General features: G+C 61.9%; 1 protein-coding gene across 1 annotated transcript; it reads left to right on the top strand.

Moving 5' to 3' along the window:
* Window positions 1–12286: 12286 nt before the first annotated feature.
* Window positions 12287–24377, top strand: RAI1 (retinoic acid induced 1). Its single transcript, XM_068978105.1, has 4 exons — window positions 12287–17785; window positions 21435–21528; window positions 22945–22994; window positions 23293–24377. The coding sequence occupies exons 1-4, from the start codon at window positions 12287–12289 to the stop codon at window positions 23305–23307; spliced, it is 5658 nt and encodes a 1885-aa protein (XP_068834206.1). The 3' UTR covers window positions 23308–24377.
* The last annotated feature ends 35 nt before the right edge of the window (window positions 24378–24412 follow it).

The following is a 24412-nucleotide window of genomic DNA, read 5'->3' as shown; positions in this document are numbered from 1 at the left end:
GTGGGAGGAGCTAGGAGCCCTCTCCCCATCCCCCACTCCAGGGCTCAGTTTCCCCATCTGTGAAATGAGAGGTTACATCACCTTCCAGATGGCAGCTTGAGGGTCAGCGGTATGATCTGCCAAGGCCCTAGGAGGGGACCGACACGCTGTCCTGCTGTTATACCTGCTTCCGGGGTCTGGGGGTTACTGAGAATTTTCAAGACCTGGGGGAGGCCCCAGGCTCTGTATCCAGGCTGGTTGAGGAGAGAAGCCCCGTGACAACCCGCCTTTGCCCTGCTAGGCTGTGTGTGTGCCCAGGGGATCCCTGCTCTGTCCTCAAACCTCCTGTCCAGGCCAGGCTGGGCCTCCCAGATGGCCCAAGGGTGTCAGCAGACCAGCTGTTCTCACATCTGTATTCCACCCCAGCTCCAACCGGCCAGGCTTCTTACCTCTGCAGTAATTTTGGTCAGAGGCTGCTACCCTAGGGTGGGAGCCTCGCCTGCTTGCTCCCCCCCGCCCCCCACCTCCGTGCCCCACCCACCCCGCCCCATTCAGCTTGTCCTGGGAGAGAAATCTGGCCCCAGTTCCCAAATATGCCCTGTAGTTTGCTGCTACTGGGCCAGCACTCCCGGCGGGAAGGCCTTTTCCCCCTTCCCAGCAGGCCAGACCTCCAGTTTACCCCCCACCCCTGGAGGCTCTGCAGCCGTTTTCTCTCGCCCCCCGCCCCCCTTTCAGGAGGGAGGTGGTCAGGGGGTCGATGCCTGAGCAGTCTGGAAAATGTCAAGTGACTGATCCTGCCGAAGCCCCCAGGGGTTTCTGGGTCCAGCCCTATCCTTAGCCGCCCCCCTCTCTGGGGCGAAGCACAGGCTGGGGTTTGGGTGGGTGGCCTTTTGGCGAGCAGGGTAATGGGAGTGGACGTGGACTTCCTGTGCCTCAGGCCTCTGAGGAAGGGGGCGGGGGTCTGGTCTGCTGGGCCTGCTGGAGAAGGGGCCGGGAGGAGGGGGGAGGCTGGGGGAGGAGCGCGCCCCCCCCCCCCGCCCCGCGCCCTAGGCCCGGCCTGGCGGTCCGCCTTGAAGTCGCCGGTGTGGAAGGCCGCTGCTGTGTAAATGGTGTGTGTGTTTGGACCGGCTTAGGGAGGAGGCTGGAGATGGGGGAGGCAGCGCCCCACTTGGCGCCGCCGCTGCCGGAAGGTCCGCGTGTTAGAAGCTCCAGCTTCGTCGATGATTGAAGAAGGGTGGGCGTTGAGGAGAGAAGGACGAAATCCAGAGGGGGTCTAGGCGCCCTGACTTGGCCGCCCCGCGTCTGCAGAGGGAGAGCTGAGCGAGCGCGGAGGGAGGCGAGGGGACGAGCGCGCCGGGCTCCCCGCCCCCAGCCCAGCCGGTTCCAATATTTCGCAGAAAGGCACGCGGCTCCTAATCGGTCCTTTCCAGGCTGAGATTTAGCCGCGCGATGCCCGTGCAGGGGCGGGGGCCGCGGGCCGGGGGAGGCGCTCAGAGTCCGGAGGCGCTGAGCGAGGTGAGGAGCCTGCGTCCTCGGCTGCTTGGGCGGGGGGGGGCGGGTAGGCGGACGGGCGCGCAAACCCGAGAGGCTGGGAAGGAAAGGGGGGCAGGTTAAAAATAACCCTCTCCGGCTGGGAAGCTCGTGCGCGCTCTCGCCTCGTTCGGTGCCAGAGGACTCCAGGGGAGGTGGCGTTGGGGAGGGCAGAGCGGGATTCCCCCTCCTCGGCGGGCGGGGTGCCCGCCTGCGCGCCGCGGCTGCACGTGTGCGGGGCCGTGCGCCCGGGCCCCCGCGCCCGGCCGGGGCGCCCCCTCCCCGGGACCGGGCGCAGCTGGCGGCGGAGGGAAGCTTCGCTCCATTATTCATTATTTACGAGCGTTAATAGGTTTGAGGCGCGGGCGAGGGCACGGTGGGGACCAAGGCACTCGAGCCCGGGATGCAGAGGGAGGGCCGTGCCGCCGCGAGGAGGGGGTCTTCACGTAGGCCTCGGTGTTGGGGGCGCTCCTCTGCCTGGCTCCTCTCCGCCCGCATCGAGGCGGCGCGGAGCGCCGAAAGGGGACTGTGGGCCTTTGATTGCGGCCGTCGGCTTCTGTCCTTAGCGTCCTCGCCCTTCCCGGGGCGCTGGGAGGGGGTTCGGGCTGTACGCCCCGCCCTGCGCGCCCCTCGCGGCCGCCGCCGCCGCCGCGTTCCCGACGCAGCCCGGGCCTCATTTATCATCATCTTTGGTCAAGTGGAGTGTGCAAGGAACAGCTGCTTCACTCGGCTGACTTCCGAGGGCGGCTACAGCGGGAATCAGGGAGATGAATGATGGGGGCCGGGGGGGGCGCAGCCCCCGGGGTCCCAGCGCGGGCCGGAGGGAGGCGCGCGGTGTCTCCGCCGCCTTCGCCTCGTGGCGAGAAAAGCGCCCCTTCCTTGCTCCCGGCGCCTGCGATCGCGGGACTGCGGCCGGGGCGCCCCAGGAGGGGCCGGCGCGCGGCTGGCGGAGCCCGAGGTCGCCGCGACCTTGCTGGGGTCAGCGGGTTGGGCGGCGGAGACGGCGGCGCGGCGTCTTTGGTGGCGCTTTCCGGATTGGCGCAGAGGCCGGGAAATCGGGCGGGGGCGGGCGGGGGAACACAAATAGAAGGTGAAATTTTACCTGCCCCTGAGGGAGTCCTGCGGATTTTCTCCGGCAGCGGCAGGAGCTCTGCCTTTGTCTTACACGCCTGAAACATCTGTTGCGGGGGGAGGGGGGGGCGTCGAGGCCGCAAGCGCCCCCGCACGCCCCCCATCCTCGCCCCATCCCCCGCTCGGCCGGCGCCCGCGCCGCGTTAACCCTGCCGACGCTGGGGCGCTCACCCGCCGCCCCCAGGGCTGCGTGGGAGCCGGGGGCGGGGGCGGAGGGGTTAACGGCCTAGTCGCAGACCCTAATTGTCAGACCCGGGCCCCGCTTCGTTTCAATTACCCTAAGTAGAGACTGAATGCGCAATTAACGAAGTCAGCTTGCCAACTGGAAAGCCGGGCCGCGTTCACGTTGAGAATACTCCACCAGCTGACTCGGACTAAGCAATTTCCTTCTCTCACTCCCTTTCTCTCTCTCTCTCTCCACCCCCTCCCTCTTTTTCTCTCTCCTTAATAATAAAATTATACCAAGCAGTTTGCGGTGTGGCAGGCGGCCAGAAAAGCGTTTCTTTAAACGCCGCCGTCTCACAATTAGGCAGCAAGAGGATTTGACACGCCGCGGCGGCCTGACAGGCGGCTTCCTCCCCTGGGGTTGGGGGAGGGAGGGGCGCCACTTCCCGGCTTCCCCAGGTGGAACCGCGCCGGGAGGGGCTGTCAGGATGCAGCGGAGAGGGGTTGTCAGGCAAGGAAGCGATGGGAGGTTCCTGCCCAGGCCGGGGAAAGGAGGGGGCGTTCTAGGACCCCTGGGATGCTGGATGTCCAAAAGAAGGGTCTGGACCCCCACTTCTGGCCTCCAGCTCCAAGTTGGTTTTCTGGTGGCTGGGCATTCTGGAGCAACGATCTGTAGAGGTCTCTCAGCCCAGAGGGACCTCCTGGACGAGTCACGGCCCCTGTCTAGCCCTAGACGGCTTCCACTAACCCTCTGCAAAACGAGGAGGTGGCTTGACCTGGAAGGCTTCTGGTGGCTCACAGCAGCTGGCCTTGCTGGCGGTGCGGTAGAGGGGGATGCTGGCGCCCTGGTCAGAAACAAGCCGGGAGACCCCACTCCAGCTTTGTAGACCAATGGGCCCCACAGAGTGGGGAGAGTGGCCCTTCCCTGGGAGCAGTGAGCAGGCAGCGGCTATAAATGGCAGGTGACTGTGAAGGACTGCTGGAGAGCAGGGGAGGTGGTACCAGGTGGACAGTGGGCATCTCACTCCCCATCTGGGAGGGGTGGTAACTGGGACCACCCACCTGGTCAGCCCTGCCTCCCATCAGTGGGCCCCCTCCTAGCTGGCCCTGACCACCTCATTTCCCCACCCCCAGAGCCCCTTGTGGTTGTCACACCCCCACAGTCATCTGCCTGTCTGATTGCCTCAGGAGGGCAGAAGTCACTGCTTTTTCCTCTGGATCCTCAGCACCCAGCTCTGCCCCTGCGCAGCCTGTAAGAGACAGGCTTGGTGAGCGAGTGAGTACGGGCACTGAGGGCTGTGACCCAGGGGCTGTGGAGGGCAGAGCAGAAGCTCTGTCGTCCCTTCCTGGTTGGCTGCTGCACGTGTCCTGGCCTCCAGGCCTGCCATCCACTGTTAGGGCTGTGGTGAGGGTTAGGTAATGTACTTTTGCCCCTCTGTCCAGGCAGCATTTAGTAGGCATCTACTGGGACTTCCTGGTGGTCCAGTGGCTAAGACTCCGCACTCTCAATGAAGAGGGCCCTGGTTCAATCCCTGGTCAGGGAGCTAGATCCTGTGTGCCGCAACTAAAGATGCTGCCTGTTGGAACGAAGACCCAGCGCAGTCAAATAAAATATTTTTTTAGAAAGGCACCTACTTGGAGCAGTTTCTAGGTTTAGAGCCTAGGACGCAGCAGATGAAGCCCTTGCCCTCCTCAGGCTACTTTCCAGCAAGGCAGACACAGGTGAAGTGGCTCATTAGACCATTAATTATGTAATTACCACTGTGATGATGCCACCAGGGAGCCCGGCAGGGACCCAGCAATGTTGTGGGGCGGGGAGAGACGGCAGGGCCTCCCTAATCGGTGCTGGGGTGGGGCTCCGAGGAGGGTTATAAGCACCTCTGTGGCCTTGGGCCTCCTACCACCAGCCTTTGCAGCCCCCAGAGCTCTGGTCCCATGGGGCCTCCCGCTGCTCACAGTGCTGCCCTCCACCCAGCCCCCAGTGCTCCACTCCACAGCTTAAGTGGATAGTGCTGGTCTCAGGGCTCCTCCCAGAGTCCAGGGAGTGTTCTGGGGGCTCCTGTTCCCACCTCTTCACATCAGGCACCCCTCAGGTGCCCAGCATTGCCCAGGCCAAGTGCTACCTTGGTCTGACACCAGGGAGCTTGTGAGCAAATACAGCCTGAAGCCCAGTTCTCTTGGATCTCTGGGGTGTTAAACTTTTTTGCTTGGTTGATAACATTTTATTAAATTTTATAGAAGTCTAGTTGATTTATAATGTGTTGATTTCTGTTTTACAGCAAAGTGATTCAGTTATATCTATTTTTCAGATTCTTTTTCATTCTGGTTTATCACAAGATATTGAATACAGTTCCCTATGTTCTACAGCAGGACCTTTGTTTATCCAGCCTGTATGTGATAGTTTGCATCAGCTGATCCCAAACTGCCCATCCATTCCACCCTTACCTTTTGGCAACTACAAGTCTGTTCTCTGTGAGTCTGTTTCTGTTCCATAGATACGTTCGTTTTTGTCATATTTTAGATTCCACATATAAGTAATATCATGCTGTATTTATCTTTCTGACTGACTTCACTTAGAATGATGATCTCGAGGTCCATCCGTGTTGCTGCAGATGGCATGATCTCATTCTTTTTTATGACTGACTAGTATTCCATTGTGTATATTCGCCACACCGTCTTTATCCATTCCTCTGCCAATGGACATCTAGGTTGCTTCCATGTCTTGACTGTTGTGAATATGCTGCTATGATCATAGATAGGGGTGCTTGTATCTTTTTTAATTAGAGTTTCCGTCTTTTCCAGATACATGCCCAGGAGTGGGATTGCTGGATCGTATGGTAATTCTGTTTTTAGTTTCTTGAGCAGCCTCCATACTATTCTCCACAGTGACTGCACCAATTTACATTCCCACCGACAGTGTAGGAGGGTTCCCTTTTCTCCATACCCTCTACAGCGTTTGTTATTTGTAGACTTCTTAAATGATGGCCATTCTGACAAGTGTGAGGTGGTATTATACCTCATTGTCATTTAGATTTGCATTTTTATAATAATTAGCAATGATGAGCCTCTTTCCATGTGCCTGTCAGCCATCTGTAGGTCTTCTTTGGAGAAAGGTCTCTTCTGCCCAGATCACATTTTTTAAAATGAGAGATTCTTCTATGAAACACTCAGAGGCTCTGGCACCTTGGGTCCTGCATCCCACAGGCAGCAGTCAGCTAGGAGCAGCTTCCCTCCCTCCCTCACCTGCGCCCTTCACAGGTTCACTTTCTGCCACCCCCCAGGGAGATCTTTGTCAAATGAGTGAGGAGGTGCAGCCACAAGCCCCTCATCCCCACCCAAGTGTGCTCTGTACCTGTACTCAGCCTTGTTCTGGATATTTTCATACTATGACACTTTATGTATGTATTTATTTTTAAGCAATTAGACATTGGATTTTGTTTTATTAACTGGCAGCATCTGAGATCTTAGTTCCCCTACCAGGTATCGACCCTGTGCTCCCTGCAGTAGAATGGTGGTCTTAACTACTGGACCAGCAGGAAAGTCCCATGTGACATTTTAAACAATATACATTCAACAATTATTGTTCAGTCGTGTCCAACTCTTTGTAGCCCTGTGGGCTGTAGCCCACCAGGCTCCTCTGCCCATGGGATTCTCCAGGCAAGGATACTGGAGTGGGTTATCATTTCCTTCTCCAGGGGATCTTTCTGACCCAGGGATGGAACCCACATCTCTTGTGTTTCCTGCATTAGCAGGTGGGTTCTTCAGCACTAATGTCATCCATGAAGCCCTAGCTTGGGATATGGGTGCAAACAAAACAGGCAAAATCCCTGCTTTCATGGAACTTCCTTTCTAAAGAGGAAGCCAGCCAGCCCTGTGGCTAGTTACCTTAGAGAAGTAGGGGTGGTGTAGGGGAGATGGAATGTGAGTTTCAAACACAGTGGTGAGGGTCAGCCACCTGAGAAGATCACATGAGCAAAGGCTTGCAGCCCAGGAGCCAGAGGAGCCATGGAGATCCCTGAGCATGGTCTTCCCAGCAGAGGAAAGGCTGTGCAAAGGCCCTGAGGCCTGGGGAGATGCTGGACTGACTGCCAGTTCAGTCCTTTGGTACTTGCTCTTCCTCAGGAGGTCACAGTGGGTGGGGCACACAGGGTGAGAGGACAAGACTGAGTTGAGAGGTGAGGCTCTCTCCTCGCCGCCTTTGGCTCCCCTGAAAGCCAGCAGACAGACAGACTCTCTGGCATCCGTAGCGTGCAGCCACCTGCAAGACCAGCAGGGCACGGGGCAGCTGGGGAGCCCCCGACGCCAGCCTGTGGACCAGCCCCTTGTACTTGAGTGCGTGGTTGACTGACCCCGGCCCTCTTAGCTGTCTGCATCCCAGCACCACCCCATTTTCTTTTCCTCATTTTGACAGAGTTGGGGAAAGGGGGTTGCTTTTTGTTGAGTGGTGGATAAAATGATGCAAAAGCAGCCACTATCTACAGGAGACCAATGGGCGTGGAGCCCCCTCACCAACTGCCTCCTCCCCTCAGAGGGCTCCAGGAGGCCAGCAGCACAGCGGCGCTGACCCCTTCCTGCTGCACCACACCTCACAGCGGGGAGGGGGCTGGCTGGCCATCTGCCTCGCACCCCCTGGACCATGGGCCCCTCCAGCCCAGCTGACCCAGATCTCTGGACCCACTGGCCCTCACATCCCAGAAGCTGCACCAGGGGCTTCAGCAGGCATGGCTTTAGAAGTCAGGGAACGGAGCTGAGAGCTTAGCTTTGCTGCCTGTGGGCTGTGCTGTGGGAATTCAGCAGGTCACTCCTGACAGTGGGGTCATGGCTCCCTTCCTGGGCAGGGTACCTTAGGGAGCTAACAGAGCAGCAGGCCCGCAGGCAGTGCCCTGAAGTGCCCAGGATAGCAGAGTGCTCGGATGGGGCACCACATCCTCCTGGTGCGTGAACCCCAAGCAGGGGCTCTGGTCTGGTGGCTTAGTAGGTCATGGCTGCTCCGCTGGGGGGTCCTTGGAGGAGGCAGCTTGGTGGGCTTCAGGAAGCGCTTTCCAAACATCTGCAGAGTCCAGAAGCCCCACCCCCCCATTCCAACATTCTTCAAAGAGCCCCCTCCCCTGGGACCCCAGCCTCAGCAAAGGGGCCTGGCTGTCTGCCTGCCTCTCTCTCGGGCCTATAGAGTGGCATGTCAGACCTGAGGGGCTCTCCCTTGGGTGCCAGTGAGCGAGGGCTGCACAGCGTTTATGGGGGTGTTGCCCACACACAGGGGGCGGGGGGCTGCCTTGTTCTCTGTAATTCCTTTTGCCCCTGGATGGGCCCCTCTTCCCCAAGCAGACCTCCCCCAGTGACTGACCCAAAGGTCTTCCCTGTCCAGAGGCCTGGGGGCACTGGGCTGTCTTGTCTTGGGGCCTCCTTGGAAGCTCATTCCCCCCCATTCAAGCCAAGCCCTTGGGACTCAAAATAGACCCCACAGAATAGCTGTAAGTTTGACTAGCGACTAATGGTTTTAATCAAGGTATCCTGTTCACAGTCTTCATCACCTACAACTCAGAGGGAGGCCCAAGGTGGTTCCACCGGCTCTGATCCTCTTTGGACACCCCCACCCCCAGCCTCCTGGTTCCCAGGTCTTGAGGGGGTTGGGTTTTAAAGCTTTTCCCCTGCAGCTACAAGTCAGAAAACCAGGTCACAAAACCACCCTGGGTAGGCAGGTGGGATGCGCCTGCAGCCCCAGAGCCAGCTGGGGTACAGAAGCTCCCTTCTCGCCGCCTCCCTCCCTCCCCAGCCCCAGCGGAGCTGCGGTAAGCTCCTGCCTATGCTGTCAGGCCCATCTCCCTGACCTGAAGCCTGACCCTGGGGGCTGAAGAGGCCGTGGACCCAGTGAGTTCTCTCTGAGGCTGCTCAGTGCACAACAGGCAGCCAGGAGTGGACTCCCTTGGGGCGGGCCCAAGCCGGCTTCTGGGGCCTCAGAGGTTGCAGAGGGGACATTGGAACCCCCTTACCTCATCGTGCTCCAGCGGCCTTCCTCTAAAGTGCGAATTCTCAGTCCACACTGTTGCAGCGTCCATCTGGAAAAGCTTCCTGTGGGTGGCTCACAGGCAGGTCCTGGCTTTTCTGAGCCTCCCATTCTCTGTAACAGGGCAGGAGGGTCAAAGCAGTGAGTGTACAGAAGGGGGGAACAGGCCTCATGGCTAAGGCTGCCCCTGGGCTCCACAGTGCCTGCAGGGGGACCACAGAGACTACTGCTCTTTGCCAGAAAGAAGGGCTGAGCCCTGGCTCACCTGCTACCAAACACCTTTGGGGGGCTGCTGGTCTTGTGCCTGGGGTGGGCTCTGGGGCTCATTGCATCCCCTTGCAGGGCAGGGATACCCGTCGCTGAGGTAGAGAAGCCCTGGGGCACAGGGTGGGCAGGCCAGCTTGCAGGAGTCACCGTGGGAGGTGATCTGGAGCTCAGGACTGACCTTCTCCCTCCCTCCTTTTCCCTCTTCCTTTGCTTCCCATTTGGCTAGAATTTCAGAGATGTGCCTTGACCTAGTGTCTGGGAGAAGGGGGAGGGGAAGCAGGGATGGGGAGGCCAGGCTGGACCGGGGAGTGAAGGAGTGTTGGCGGGCGCTCCCCTGACCCCCAGCTGGTGCCCTCCTGCCCGCTCCTTCGCTCCCAGGTTCGGAGGTCACGATGCTGCCCACCCCAGCTCTCTGCCTGCCTCTTTCCCTCCTGTTCTTTGATGGTGCTCTTGAAAAGTAATCATAATCACAATAATTAATAACAACAGAGCCTGTGGCAGGCCGAGGCAGCTCTTAAAGAGGCCGAGCCCCACTTTGTCCTGGTGGCGCTGGTGGGACGGGGCCTAGTGGCAGCCTTTGTTCCTACACGGGTGGCAGGAGCCCACCCCCGCCAGGCTGGGGGGCGGTGCTGGGGTGAGCGTTCTGCTGCCTTCTTCATCAGGCGCGGGGCTTCTCGTATTTTAATTGAACTGTCTTTTCTTCGAGATAGATGCTCTCACCACGTCCAGCTGCTCCTGTGTATCGGAAAACCCGCTGTAACATGGCTTGGCGACATTAAAAGATGCGGCAGCTGGACTGATTAAACAGGGAGGGGGCGCTGGTCAGAGCACGCTCTCTTTTTAAATAATGTTTCTGGTAATGCATTTTGGGGGAATGTGAAAAAAGTATATTAGAAAAAGCTGTAGAAATGTTAATGATATCCACAAGACACTCAGCGGGAAATGAGCGCGATCTGGGACTAATAAAAGCCGGGATGTAATTTGTGCAGAGAGACGAGGCGAAGCCTCCCAAGCCAGCCTGGGTGTGCAAGTTCCAGACTTGTAACATGGCCGGGGAGGGCGGGGCAGGGCCCAGGGGCCCAGCCAACCTTGTCTGCCCGCGGGGGACACCCTGAGCAGAGGCGCCCCCACCTACCTCTGACAGCCTGGGCAGCGGGGGCCGCCCGCAAGTGCTGCCTGAGGGCAGCAGGGGGCGCCCACCTGGGAGCCTGGTATGGGGGCCCCGGGGCTGCCCACCTGCAGGAGCCACCCGTTAGAACCAGCACTGCCTCCAGCTCTGGGTCACAGCAGGCACTCCTGTCGTGTTTGATCCAAGCCGCGGGATGGACTGAAGTGGGTCAGAGGGGGGCCTCCACATCAGGGCGCCTGTGATGAGCCAGGGAGAGGCCATGGCCATGGGGCTGGCCCTGGAATGGGCTTGGGGCCCTCCGGCTGAACCAGCCAACTGCCAAGGGCAGGGAGGGCCCTGGGCTGGGCTAATGGGGCTCTTTGGGGCTGTCCAGCTGCCCTAGGCTGGACTTGCTCAACTCGGGCCCCTCCCAGGTCAGCTGCCCCCTGACCCCCACAACTGCATGAGGAGGTGGGAGCTGGGTGAAGACAGGGTGACCGAGACCCCGGGGGAATGCTTCTTCCCTTTCACATCTGCATGTCGGCCCTCCTCTGTGCCCCCTTATTTTCCGTGCCTCACAAGCCCTGGAGGCTCTGAGCACACGCCAGGCCACCCCTTCCTCTTGGGTTTGGAATGGGCCCTGAAAAGTTTCCTGTGCCCTCCTGGGGGCCTGGGCCCTGCAGGTGAGCAAGGTGTGGGTAAACCCAGAGGCCGGGATGCAGGCTCCACCAGCCCTGCTGTGCCTCCCTGTGAGCCAGGGGTGTCCTTGCTCCTTCCTCCCGCCTCGAAGGGTCTTAGGGGAAGGGAGGGGGCCCACTAGCCTGGATGCTACAGCCGGCCTGTTATGTGACCCTATGGTTCTGCCCTGAAGGGCCCCCCCAGCCCCACCCCCACCCTGGGGTCATTTCCTGACCCAGGATCTTGCTTTGGTGCAGGCTGGACCCCTTGTGTGCCCAGCCCCAAAAATCATAAAACAGATGGGCTCTCGGCCTGGCCCTGACCCGGTGCAGGCAGGCGAGGCTGACCTGGAGGCCCAGGAGCCTCAGGCAGAGGGACTGCAGCTCTGCCCCATCTCTGCTTCATCAGGGCCGCACAGCCTGTTTACGTGCCTGTGACACCAACACAGGAGGCAGGGCCACTGCCCGCGCCCCTGGGAGGGACAGCTTATGCCCACAGTGGCTCGGTGGCCCCTCCTCAGCGTCTGCCAGAAGCAACAGACAGCTTCCAGAGGGCATAGCAGTGACAGAGAGGGGGAGTGTGTGTGTGTGTAATAGATGGGGAGTGTGTGTGTGCACTGATGAAGGGGTGTGTGTGTGCAGTGATGGAGAAGGGGTGTGTGTGTAATGATAGACAAGGGGAGTGTGTGTGTGCAGTGATGAAGGGGTGTGTGTGTGTGTGCACTGATGAAGGGATGTGTGTGTGTGTGTGTAATAGACAAGGGGAGTGTGTGTGTGTGCAGTGATGAAGCTGTTTGTGTGTGTGCACTGATGAAGGGGTGTGTGTGTGTGTGATAGACAAGGGGAGTGTGTGTGTGTGCAGTGATGAAGAAGTGTGTGTGTGCAGTGATGAACCAGGGGTGTGTGTGTGTATGTGCGTGCACGCATGCTCACGTGCATAGACTCCAGGCCTCAGTGAGTGGTTTCTGGGGCAGGGCAGGCCATCCCCCGTGCCATGCACACACTCACGAGCTGGGTCACGCCTGAACACTGCTGCGCTGGGGCTAGATTACCGGATCCAGCAGCCCCAGGGGACAGGGGAGCGGGAATGGCTAAACGATTCTGAGCCGGCGGGGAGGGGGAGGGGAACTGGTGGCAGGAGGGGCAGCTTCTCAGTGGCTGGCGCTGGGCAGCCGGGCTGCACCTCCCTGTCCCCGTCAGAGCAGGAATTAGAGAGCACACGGCCCTGACACACAAGTTGTCAATATGTGCACAGCTGGTGGGGCGGCTGCAGGAGGGGGCGGGGCGGCTGCAGGAGGGGGCGGGGCGGGAGGGGGCCGGCTTTCCAAGGGAAGGAAATGGCCTGTCTGAACCCCGCCCGCTCTGCCCTCCTCTCCCCGCCCTCCCTCTCGCCCTTTCTCTTTTCACAGATAACCAGCCCAAGTCATGCAGTCTTTTCGAGAAAGGTGTGGTTTCCATGGCAAACAGCAGACCTACCAGCAGACCTCACAGGAGACGTCGCGCCTGGAGAACTACAGGCAGCCAAGCCAGGCCGGGCTGAGCTGCGACCGGCAGCGTCTGCTGACCAAGGACTACTACGGCCCGCAGCCCTTCCCTGGTTACGAGGGCGGCGCGGGCACGCCCGCCACCGCGCGCGCCGGCAAAGGCCTGTCCTCGCCGCAGGCCCCACCGGGGAGGCCGGCCTTCGCGGGCTACACCGTCCAGGACGGCAGCCCATACCCAGGCCGCTACTCGGGCGAGGAGGGCCTGCAGGCCTGGGGGGGCCCCCAGCCACCCCCGCCTCAGCCGCAGCCCCTGCCAGGCGGGGTGGGCAAATATGACGAGAATCTGATGAAAAAGACGGTGGTGCCCCCCAGCCGGCAGTATCCAGAGCAGGGTGCCCAGCTGCCCTTCCGGACTCACGCCCTCCACGTCCAGCAGCAGCTGCCGCAGCCCCCACCATCCCTGGCATACCCCAAGCTCCAGAGGCAGAAACCCCAGAGTGACCTTGCCTCGCCCCTGCCCTTCTCCCAGGGCGGCCACTTCCCCCAGCAGTCCCAGTCCTTCCCTGCCTCCTCTACCTACTCCTCCAGTGGCCAGGCCGGCGGGCAGGGGGCCCACTCCTACAAGAGCTGCACGGCCCCCTCCGCCCAGCCCCACGACAGGCCGCTGACCGCCAATGCCAGCCTGGCCCCTGGCCAGCGGGTCCCGAACCTTCATGCCTACCAGTCCAGCCGCCTCAGCTATGACCCACAGAAGCAGCAGCAGCAGCAGCAGGCCCTCCAGAGCCGTCACCATGCCCAGGAAAGCCTGCACTACCAAAACCTTGCAAAGTACCAACACTATGGGCAGCAAGGCCCAGGCTACTGTCAGCCGGACGCGACTGTCAGGACCCCAGAGCAGTACTACCAGACCTTCAGCCCTGGCTCCGGCCACTCACCTGCCCGCTCTGTGGGCCGCTCACCCTCCTACAGCTCCACCCCATCACCACTGATGCCCAACCTGGAGAACTTTCCCTACAACCAGCAGCCACTCGGCCCTGGGGCCTTCCCCGCCGGCCTCACCGACCACAGCCACTTCATGCCCCTGCTCAACCCCTCCCCGACGGATGCTGCCAGCTCTGTGGACACCCAGGCCGCCAACTGCAAGGCCCTGCAGAAGGACAAGCTTCCCGAGAGCCTGCTGTCGGACCTCAGCCTGCATAGCCTCACGGCCCTGACCTCCCAGGTGGAGAACATCTCCAACACCGTGCAGCAGCTGCTGCTGTCTAAGGCGGCCGGGCCTCAGAAGAAGGGCCTCAAGAGCCTGGTGGCCCGGACACCGGAGCAGCACAAAAGCCAGCACTGCAGCCCTGAGGGCAGCGGCTACTCGGCCGAGCCAGCAGGCACACCGCTATCGGAGCCGCTGAGCAGCACACCGCAGTCCACGCATGCTGAGCCGCCCGAGGCCGACTACCTGAGCGGCTCTGAGGACCCACTGGAGCGCAGCTTCCTCTACTGCAGCCAGGCCCGCGGCAGCCCCGCCAGGGTCCACGGCGGCTCCAAGGCCAAGCCCGAGTCCGTGTCCACCTGCTCCGTGACCTCACCGGACGACATGTCCACCAAGTCTGACGACTCCTTCCAGAGCCTGCACGGCAGCCTGCCCCTCGACAGCTTCTCCAAGCTTGTGGCTGGCGAGCGAGACTGCCCGCGGCTGCTGCTCAGCGCCCTGGCACAGGAAGACTTGGCCTCCGAGATCCTGGGGCTGCAGGAAGCCATCAGCGAGAAGGCCGACAAGGCCTGGGCCGAGGCGCCGGGCCTGGCCAAAGACACCGGCAAGCCGCCCTTCTCTCTGGAGAACCACAGCGCCTGCCTGGACCCTGTGGCCAAGGGTGCATGGCCACGGCCAGGGGAGCAGGAGTCCCTGCCTGAGGCCCTGCAGCTGGACAAGGGCAGCAGCGCCAAGGACTTCAATCCGGGGCTATTTGAAGACCCCTCTGTGGGCTTCACCACCCCTGACCCCAAGAAGACAGCCGGTCCCCTCTCCTTCAGCGCCAAGGCCACCCTGGGGGCTGCGGCCTCAGACCCCACCGTGGCTTTTGACTGCTTCCCAGACACGACCTCTGCCGGCTCGGGGGATGGTGCCCACCCCTTTGCCTGGCCCGAGGAGAACCTGGGGGATGCCTGTCCTCGGTGGGGGCTGCACCCCGGCGAGCTCACCAAGGGTCTGGAGCAGGGCGGAAAGGCCACTGACAGTGCCAGCCAGGACGGCACCCGGGAGGCTTCGGCCTGCCTGGGCTTCCAGGAGGAGGCACCCCCCGGGGAGAAGGCTGCAGTGCCCCGGGACTCCCAGCAGGAGGCGGCAGGCGGGGTGAAGGAGGAGGCAGGCGGGCTGCTGCAGTGCCCTGAGGTGAGCAAGGCCGACCGCTGGCTGGACGACAGTCGGCACTGCTGCTCGGCCGCCGACTTTGGGGACCTCCCACTGCTGCCAGCGCCGGGCCGGAAGGAGGACCTGGAGGCCGAGGAGTACTCGTCCCTGTGCGAGCTCCTGGGGAGCCCTGAGCAGAGGCCGGGCCTGCAGGATGCACTGTCACCCAAGGCCCCGCTGCTGTGCGGCAAGGAGGAGGTGGAGGAGGTGCTGGACCCCAAGGCCGGCTGGGGCTCCCCGTGTCCCCTCTCTGGGGACTCAGTCATCTTGCTGGGCCCCACCGTGGGTGCCGAGTCCAAGGTCCAGAGCTGGTTCGAGTCCTCCCTGTCCCATATGAAACCAGAGGAAGAGGGGCCCGAGGGGGTGCTGGCTCCAGGGGATTCCGCTGCTGTGACCCCGGAGGCCTCCTTGGCACCAAAGCCAAACAAGCCTGCTGTGCCCGAGGCCCCCATTGCCAAGAAAGAGCCCGTGCCTCGTGGCAAAAGCTTGAGGAGCCGGCGGGTGCACCGGGGGCTGCCTGAGGCCGAGGACTCCCCGTGCAGGGCACCGGCACTGCCCAAAGACCTGCTGCTCCCCGAATCATGCACGGGGCCCCCCCAGGGACAGATGGAGGGGGCAGGGACCCCAGGCCGGGGGATCTCAGAAGGACTTCCCAGGATGTGCACCCGCTCCTTCACGGCCTTGAGTGAGCCCCGCACACCCGGACCCCCAGGCCTGCCCACCACCCCTGCCCCCCCAGACAAGCTGGGGGGCAAGCAGCGAGCCGCCTTCAAGTCAGGCAAGCGGGTGGGGAAGCCCTCCCCAAAGGCAGCGTCCAGCCCCAGTAACCCGGCCGCCTTGCCCGTGGCCTCCGACAGCAGCCCCATGGGCTCCAAGACCAAGGAAACGGACTCGCTGGACGCACCAGGCAAAGACCAGCGGTCCATGATCCTCCGGTCCCGCAGCAGGGCCCAGGAAGCCTTCCACTCCAAGCGCAGGCGGCCCTCGGAGAGCCGACTGCCAAACTGCCGTGCTGCCAAGAAGCTCCTCGCCAACAACCACCTGCCCGCCACGTTCAAAGTCGCTGGCAGCCCCCAGAAGGAAGGGAGGGCAGGCCAGCGGGCGAGGGTCCCCAAGCCTGGTGCCAGCGGCAAGCTCTCAGATCGACCCCTCCACGCCCTCAAAAGGAAGTCAGCCTTCATGGCTCCCGTCCCCACTAAGAAGCGCAACCTGGTCTTACGCAGTGGCGCCCTCGGGGGAGACGTGAAGGAGGAGGGGGCCGAGGGCTCCCCAACCCTCTTCAAGAGGATAACGTCTCCCAAGAAGGCGAAACCCACCAAGGGCAATGGTGAGCCCACGGCGAAGCCACCGCCCCTGGAGACCCCAGACACTGGCCTGAAGCTGGCCTCACGGGCGTCCTTCCAGGGGGCCATGAAGACCAAGGTGCTGCCACCCCGAAAAGGCCGAGGCTTGAAGCTAGAGGCCATCGTGCAGAAGATCACCTCGCCCAGCCTGAAGAAGTTCGCGTGCAGAGCACCAGGGGCCCCTCCAGGGAATCCTGTGAGCCCATCCCTCCCTGAGAAGGAACGTGGGCTCAAGAGTGCTGGGGGCAGCCTTCTAGGGGCAGAGGAAGGTCTCTTAAATGTGAGCCCCGGGCAGAAGTTCCCAGCAGCTCTGGGGGCTGAGCCATTGTGCAGAAATCCGACCAATAGATCCTTAAAAGGCAAACTCGTGAACAGTAAGAAACTGTCTTTGACCGATAGTTTCAAAACGGAGGCCTTCACATCCCCAGAGGCCCTGCTGCCCGGGGGCACTGCCCTGGCACCTAAGAAGAGAAGCCGGAAAGGCAGAGCTGGGACCCTTGGACTCCCCAAAGGCTCCTTGGAGAAAAGGCCCCACCTCGGCCCAGCTCTGCTGCTAACTCCCCGAGACAGGGCCAGTGGCACGCAGGGGGCCAGTGAGGACAGCTCTGGCATAGGAGGCAAGAAGCCAAAGACGGAGGAGCTGGGCCTGGCTGCCCAGCCCCCAGAGGGCCGGCCCTGCCAGCCCCAGACGAGGGCACAGAAGCAGCCGGGCCATGCCAACTACAGCAGCTATTCCAAGCGGAAGCGCCTCACACGGGGCCGGGCCAAGAGCACCACCTCCTCACCCTGTAAGGGGCGTGCTAAGCGGCGGCGGCAGCAGCAGGTGCTGCCCCTGGATCCCGCCGAGCCTGAAATCCGCCTCAAGTACATTTCCTCCTGCAAGCGGCTGCGGGCAGACAGCCGCAGCCCCGCCTTCTCGCCCTTCGTTCGGGTGGAGAAGCGGGGTGCGTTCACCACCGTGTGCACTGTTGTCAACTCCCCGGGAGAGGAGCCCCAGCCCCAGAGGAAGCCTTCCTCCTCCTCGTCCTGCTCCTTCTTGGACGCGGCTGGGGCCTCCCTAGCCACGCTCCCTGGAGGCATCGTCCCACAGCCTCGGCCCTCCCTGCCCCTCTCCTCCACCATGCACCTGGGGCCCGTGGTTTCCAAGGCCCTGAGTACCTCTTGCCTTGTTTGCTGCCTCTGCCAAAACCCGGCCAACTTCAAGGACCTCGGGGACCTCTGTGGGCCCTACTACCCTGAACACTGCCTCCCCAAAAAGAAGCCAAAACTCAAGGAGAAGGTGCGGCTGGAGGGTACCTGTGAGGAGGCCTCGCTGCCTCTCGAGAGGACACTCAAAGGCCTCGAGTGCCCAGCTGCCGCGTCTTCTGCTGCCACCACCACCACTGGGAAGCCCCCCAGGCCTGATGGCCCAGCTGATCCGGCCAAGCAGGGCTCTCTGCGCACCAGTGCCCGGGGCCTGTCCCGGCGGCTGCAGAGTTGCTACTGCTGTGACGGTCGGGGGGATGGCAGTGAGGAGGCAGCCCCAGCCGACAAGAGCCGCAAGCATGAGTGCAGCAAGGAGCCGCCGGCTGAGCCTGGTGGGGACACCCAGGAGCACTGGGTGCATGAGGCCTGTGCCGTGTGGACAGGCGGGGTCTACCTGGTGGCCGGGAAGCTCTTTGGGCTGCAGGAGGCCATGAAGGTGGCCCTGGACATGGTAAGAGGCCAGTCCCGCTGGGTGGGGTCCTCGGATTCTGCAGGCAGGCAGGCAGGCCTTCTTTCCAGTGCTGCGGTGTGGGCCAAACAGACCAAGTCATAAATGAGTCCGGGGGCTTAGCCAGAGAGCAGAGGCACCCCCAGGCCAAGGCAGGACACAGTTGCCCACCCTGTCCTAGACCACCCTGCTGCCCGCTCAGCCTGTACCCACCACACGCTCAACCGACCCCTTCCAGCTGGAGCCCCTGCACCCTCCTGACACCCGTCTCCAGTAATCAGCTGAGACGCTGAGTCCCCAGATGACAAGGGGCCTCAGAACTGCCTGCCTCTTATGATCTGAGGTGGATCAGGGCCTCGGAGAAAGAGCCCCTCCAACAACAGGCGGCTGGATGGTCAGCCCTTGTCGGTAGGGTGGTTCAGGAGTCTTTCCTGCAAGGCCCTGAAACATCGCAGAGGAGCTGCAGTCGCTGTGTGCCTCTAGGCACGTAGCCTAACCTCTCTGTGCCTCCGTTTCTTCATCTCTAAAGTGGGCATAACAGTCCCATCAAGCTGTCACAGCCCATGACTTATCTGCTGGGGCCGTGACAGCGGCAGCTCTCTGACGACACTAGCATGTCACGTCCCAGCAGTGACTGTCACTCTGGTTACTACAGCTTTCTTGCTCCACGAGCTCCCTGCTGTGGACCACGCTCCTGTCCCCTCGCCACACTGCTGTCCAGTGTCTCCTGGGCAGGCACCCACCATGCCACCTTCCAGCTCACTGCCCTGCACCTTCCCTGCCTGCCCACCTGCTCCCTCTGGTTCCCCACTCCCCCGGTCCCCATGAGCAGTCCTGTGCTGGCTGTCACCAGGGAGATGACTTTGCTGTCCACCTCTCCCTGCTTCCTGAGCCTCTGCTACCAGGATGTGGTCCAGGACCTCTCCATGCCAGGGCAACCCTCCGCCAGCCTCCACCCAGATGGAGGAAGGCCCTCCTGGCCTGACAGTCCGGGGTCCCTGTGCTTCCCTGCCCAGTTCTCCTTTCCTCCCATCCCGTGTTTTTGCTTCTCTCTCATCACTGCCTCGTTCCCAGCTTCCTTGAAATAGGTTCAGGTGTTCCCCTCCATTGAACGATAACACCCACACTCACATCCCCTCCAGAAAAGTGCCGAGTGGCCTACCCCCGAGGTGCACATCCTCAAAGCCCCGACCTGGCTGTGCTGCTTCTGCACCTTGTCTGAGCCTCGGTGGGGGCCAACCCTGGTCCTTCCTCAGTTGCCTATTCTGGGCGCTTTGGTCTGACCTCTTGCTGGACTGAGGCAGACGCAGGGGGTCTGAGTGGCCTTGTGCTTTCCTGGTGTCACATGGCTATTAAGTACTGGAGCACTTGGCCTGGTGGTCCCATCTCGGCCCACTGTGCCATCCTCCATAACAAGTCCTGAGGCCTCCCACCCTGGGAGCGGCCCTAGAAGGTTGGAACTGGGCGGGGAGGGATGTTCACTGGTCACTGCAACAGTGTCTGCTCCAGTTACTCAAGGATCAGAAGAGCCTCCCTGCTAGAGAGGTGGTCCTGGGCTGAGCTGGCTGGGACTAGCAGCCAGGCAAGCCTCCAAGGGGCTCACGGGAGCAGCACCCCACCCGGACGACACCCTGGGAAGACAGGCAGTGTCCGGCGCTCCCCAGGTCGTGGTTCATCCCCCTCCCCTCTGAAAGCCCAGGCCTCCAAGGGCCACCTGCCCCCCTGAAACCCCTTCTGCCTCAGAGCTTGGTGGCCTAAGGTGGTCTTGGAGTCCCAGCTCAACAGGAAGCCAGTTCCATGACCCCTGCAAGCCACTGTCCACTGTGAGTCTCAGGGCACCAAGCCCATCAGCAGGGTATGACCACGTGGATGGCCAGATAACCCCTGCACCCACACAGTAGGGACCCTTGCTCCCACCTTCGTACCCATAGTGCTCTGCTGGATCAGAACTCCTGGGCAGGCCTCCAGGGGGACGTCCTTCTGTGTCCCCTGCTGCAGCCCCCACACCACCTGTCAGCCCTGAGCCACACCGTGGCCCACCACCCAGGAGTCTGCCTCTCCCTTGAACTGCTGGGGCCCTTGGCTGCCCCCAGGGGGACAGATCAGAATGTGCATGCTGGGTTTAGGAGGGCCTGAGGCCTTGCTCTGCTTCCACCTCTAGAGGCCTGTCTCCAGGGTTTGAGGGGCCTCAGTGCAGATGGGGTGCGAGACGCCGTCAGCCAGAGGAGCCCACTGTCCCTCTTCAGCCATCAGAACATCCAAGGGCCGCTCTGGGTGGGACACTTGGGCCGGGTGTGGGGGCCTGTTCCTGCCTCAACACCTCTTTGTGAGCCAAGAAATGGGGAGCCTGGAGACTCGGCCCTGATCAGAAAGACACCGCCATGCAGAAGCATATGATCACTGGTGTTCCCCCAGCTTCCCACCCTGCACTCTCCACCCGAGCTGGGCACCAGAGGGAACATTCTCAGGCATGAATTAGGCCCAGGGAGGGTGGAGACCATCTCTGGCCTCTCTCCTCCTGCTGGGAGTGGGTTCCCCCCAGTCCTGGGAAGGACCCCACCCGCCCCCGCCCCAGCAGCACAGCACCATGATGGCCAGCCTGTGCCCCAGCTCCGTTGCTGGGCTCAAAGTCCTGTCCAGCTCTTCCTGAGCTATATGCCCTCAGGCAACTCACTGGGCTTCTCTGAGCTCTCATCACTCACCTGGGTAAATGAATGATGATGCCAGTGCCATCAGGTCGTTACAAGGAGGCGGCCTCCACACGGACCTGGTGCGTCAAACCTCAGTTACTGGTTTCTGTGACCCGGCCTCCTGGCGTGGGCCTGCTCCCTTCTCTGCTCTCCTCCCCCATCTCAGGCCTCTGCTGCACTGGGGGCCCGGGGTCTGTGGGATCTGGGGTCTGTCCCTCCCCAGGCCTCGGGTTTTACTTTGCTCTTCCAAGGGCCTTTTTAGCGTCGCCATCCTCTCCCAGTTCGTCCCCCTGCAGGCAGCCCTCAAGCTCAGCAGTCCCATTTCTGAGACCCAGAGTGGCCCGGCTGCCCTGCTGGCTGGCCTGGAGTTCATATGCACCCCGCATCTGGGCACCAGCTGTGTCACCCCTGGTGAATGGCGCCTCAGGGTGGGGCCTCTGAGTTGGTTCAGCGCTGCTTCTGCCCCCAGAATGGGCGAGAAACTGCTCACCACCTTTCCTGGAGCGGGAGGGAGCCCCAACTTCACTGTAGAGTAGGCCCATGAAAGCAGCCCACCTGGAGGGTGTGGGGAGGAGTTGGTGGGCAAGGGCATGGCCGGGTGGTGACTGGCCTTGTGAGTTCGTGTCACCTGCTGGGCCCCCAGAGTCCCTCCTTCAGTCTTTGAGACCATCCCGTAAGATAGGAGCCGTCCCCACTGTACACACCAGGTGGGAAGAGCTGTGTTGCTCGGCTGACGTCATGCAGTACACAGTGGCCAAGCTGTCACTTGCCCACACCTGCCAGAAGCAGAGACCCCTATGTTTATGCACGAGGTATCCCACCTGGAGAGCTCCCCACCCAAGGTGCCAATGACCATCCTGAGCTCTCCCACAGCTGCCTTTCGAGGGCCTGTTCAGAGAAGGGTGGGGGCCTCCCGGGCCCCTCAGCTGCAGACTCACCTGTCTTCCCTCTCTCCTCGCCAGACTTGTTCCAGCTGCCAAGAAGCGGGGGCCACCATAGGGTGCTGCCACAAAGGATGCCTCCACACCTACCATTACCCGTGTGCCAGCGACGCGGGTAAGAGTCAGCCCTAGCAGACAGGTCAGGAGATGTGGGCACAGCTCCTTGAACCAGCCCCACTCAACCCCTGCCCCGAGCTTCCCTCTTCTGCCCCAGCAGTTTTTTATCTTCTGGTGACGCTCAGCCAGGCCCTCTGCTGGGCAATGCTGGCGAGACACCTCAGTCCCCAGCCACCTGCTGGAGAAGCATAGCCTACAAGGTTGAAAGCTGTATGTGAGCTGCTGTCGCCACGGGGTGCCTAGAGCTGGGGAGGATCTCGGGCCTCAGAGAGCAGGGCTACCAGGCTGGGCCTTTGAAGTCTGAATAGGAGTTCACTGGGTTGGGGAGAAAAAGGGGAGAGAGACAGTTCAGTGACAAAAACTGAGTGGGATAGAAGGAGAGGAGATTCAAAACAAGCTGTGGAAGGGGGAAAGTAGGGCCATGCCAGGCTCCCACAGCTGCCCTGCTCTTTCCGCTCGCTCGCTCATCTGTTCTGTGGGCGTTTATCGAGTACCTACTATTGCCAGGCATGCAGAGCACAGACTGCCTGCCAGAGAGCCTGGAGCCCCTGATCCTGGTGGCATCCTTCATGTGTGGCTTGGGCGCATCCCTCCATGCCTCTGCTGTCGGGGCCCCATCTGTGAAGCAGAGGGGAGAGTTGTTTCTTTCTGCAGCTCTCTGGGGCAGGCAGTGAGGTCATGCACACGACCCAGAGAGGGCAGCACTGGTTCAGTTCCGGGAGGCCCCAGGACCTCTGTCCCCTGCCCCCTGCTGCCCTGGAAGGGGGTGAGGGTATGACAACCCTGCCACACGACAGAGCAGAGGCCTCCCCTGCCAGGGCCCTCCCCGCTCCCACCGCCCTGGGAGCCCCAGAGGCTTTGGCACAGGAAGCAGGGCCTGCCGAACTAGAAGGATGGCGAAGAGGGAGGTGGCCAGTGTCCCCAGGCAGGGAGCAGGCCTGAGGCAGGGCAGGCTGTGCTCCTGCTGTATTAGCTGTGTTACTAAGTCTCAGGAAGGCGCATAGGGGTTGGCAGGGGGAGCCCACCCAGGTGGCTGTGGTCAGCTAGCAGCTCAGCTGAGGTTGCTGGATCCAGATGAGGTTTGGAGCCTTCCCAGCTCTGCTCCCGCCCTGTCTGCCTCCAGCAGAGCCACCCCCAGTGCCGGCCAGGGTGGGCAGGATTGTGCTGTTGCATTGGCTTGGCTGTTTGCAGGGGGACAGGCTGGAGAATTAGGGGAGGCCTCCCTATGACTAGAGGGGGTTTCAGGGGGAGGGCAGAGTAAAGGACAGGCAAGCCAGCGGGGCTGGAGGGCAGGCAGAGTTTGACTTAGTCTTTGAAAAAAACCGGCAACCGAGGGCGCCCGGAGCGGTGGGCGCCCCCCTCCCGGCCACACACGACGCCGGTTCTGACCGCACGAACTTCTGTTTGCTCATAGGTTGTATATTCATTGAAGAGAACTTTTCTTTGAAATGCCCCAAACATAAGGTGAGTGACCGCGAGCCCCCCTTGGAGGGGTCCAGGCTGGAGAGCATACCCCGCCGCAGGCCCATGGGCTCCAGGCAGACCTAGCGGTGGCGGCTGCGCACGCGAGGGCCCCGGGCCACTTACTCCCGCGTGCGCCGGGGGGCGGGCGTAGCCCGGGGGCGGGACGCGGAGGCCAGCCTCCAGGCCCAGCTGCTGGCGGGGTTTCTCTCTCACTGCGAGTCCGGGGCGAGTTTGGAGGGGTTGACCCCTTGGCACGTGCACCGCCGTAGGCAGCGCGCCTCGTGTCTCTTTCCTGCAGAGGCTGCCGTTGTAATCCACTCCCGGCCGGAGGAGCCGCCAGAGCCAGCCTGCCCGCCGCAGAGGAGAGGAGCCGCAGGCGTAGCCCCCGGGCCTTTGCGCTGCTTCCGGCGCGGGTCCTGAGTGGATCCCTGATCCAGAACCGAATCTTGGATCTGGCCGCCCCGGGCGGAAGCTAGTGGTCCCCGGTTGGGTAGAAAACATGCTCCGGATCCGTCTGCTCCTGGCACCGGACGGCACAGGGCTTTCTCGCCTCCATCCCCCGGCCAGGCTTGGAGAGGGGTTAGCCCGCGGAGCGGCCAGACCCCTTGGGACACCCAGACTCTGACGGGGCTGGGAGGCTTGTAGCCTGGGGACACACTTCTCCCCTGAAAGTTCCAGGATGACGTGGTATACATTCCACGTGGGTCGGTCGTGGCCCGCAGCCGGACACCCTGGGGGTGGGTAGGGATAGGGGATTGGCGAGTCCTGACCCACGCAGGAGGGGCTGGAGGCTGGGTGCCCTAACTGCCCAGCCTTGGCCAAAACCTGCGTTAAGGTCTGGAGGGCCAAGCATCTGGGGCCTGTGCTCGAGGGATGCGACCTTCCTGGGCGTGGGCAGAGTTGCCCCCGCTGGCTTCTGCTCGTCCCCCTTCCAGCCCACCCCATCCCTGGAACCCAGCCTGGGAGCGCAGGAGTCTCGATCCCCGACAGACGCGTGACCAACCCTCCGCATGACCACCGTCTCCAGGGGCCACAGCGCCACTCGCACGGGAGCGGAGACAGCGCTAGATCCATGTACACACCTGTGTGCCCCTCTATATATATGTCACATAGAATGTATATATGTTGGGAACATGCTCGCTTCTCCGTGTGTCGCCACTGTGCGTCGTGCGCCCCTTAGCACGGGGCCCTTCCTGGGAAGGTGGCTCCAGCGCTGCCCCCTTCCCCATGCAGCCACCACCGCCCTGGGCCAGTGCCCACCAGTTCGTCCGCCTGTCTGTCCGTGTCCTCAGCTCTGTCCACGCTTTGATAGGCCTGACGCAGCCCCAGCCTGGGGCCGCCCTAGCAACTTCCTGTACATATGACTGTAAAATGGTGAACGTGTGTATTATATCCAGCCTCGTTATATAGTGTATATA

The sequence above is a fragment of the Capricornis sumatraensis genome, chromosome 8 (assembly GCF_032405125.1).
Source record: "Capricornis sumatraensis isolate serow.1 chromosome 8, serow.2, whole genome shotgun sequence".
NCBI lineage: Eukaryota > Metazoa > Chordata > Mammalia > Artiodactyla > Bovidae > Capricornis > Capricornis sumatraensis.
This window is presented reverse-complemented; position numbering and strand designations above follow the sequence as displayed.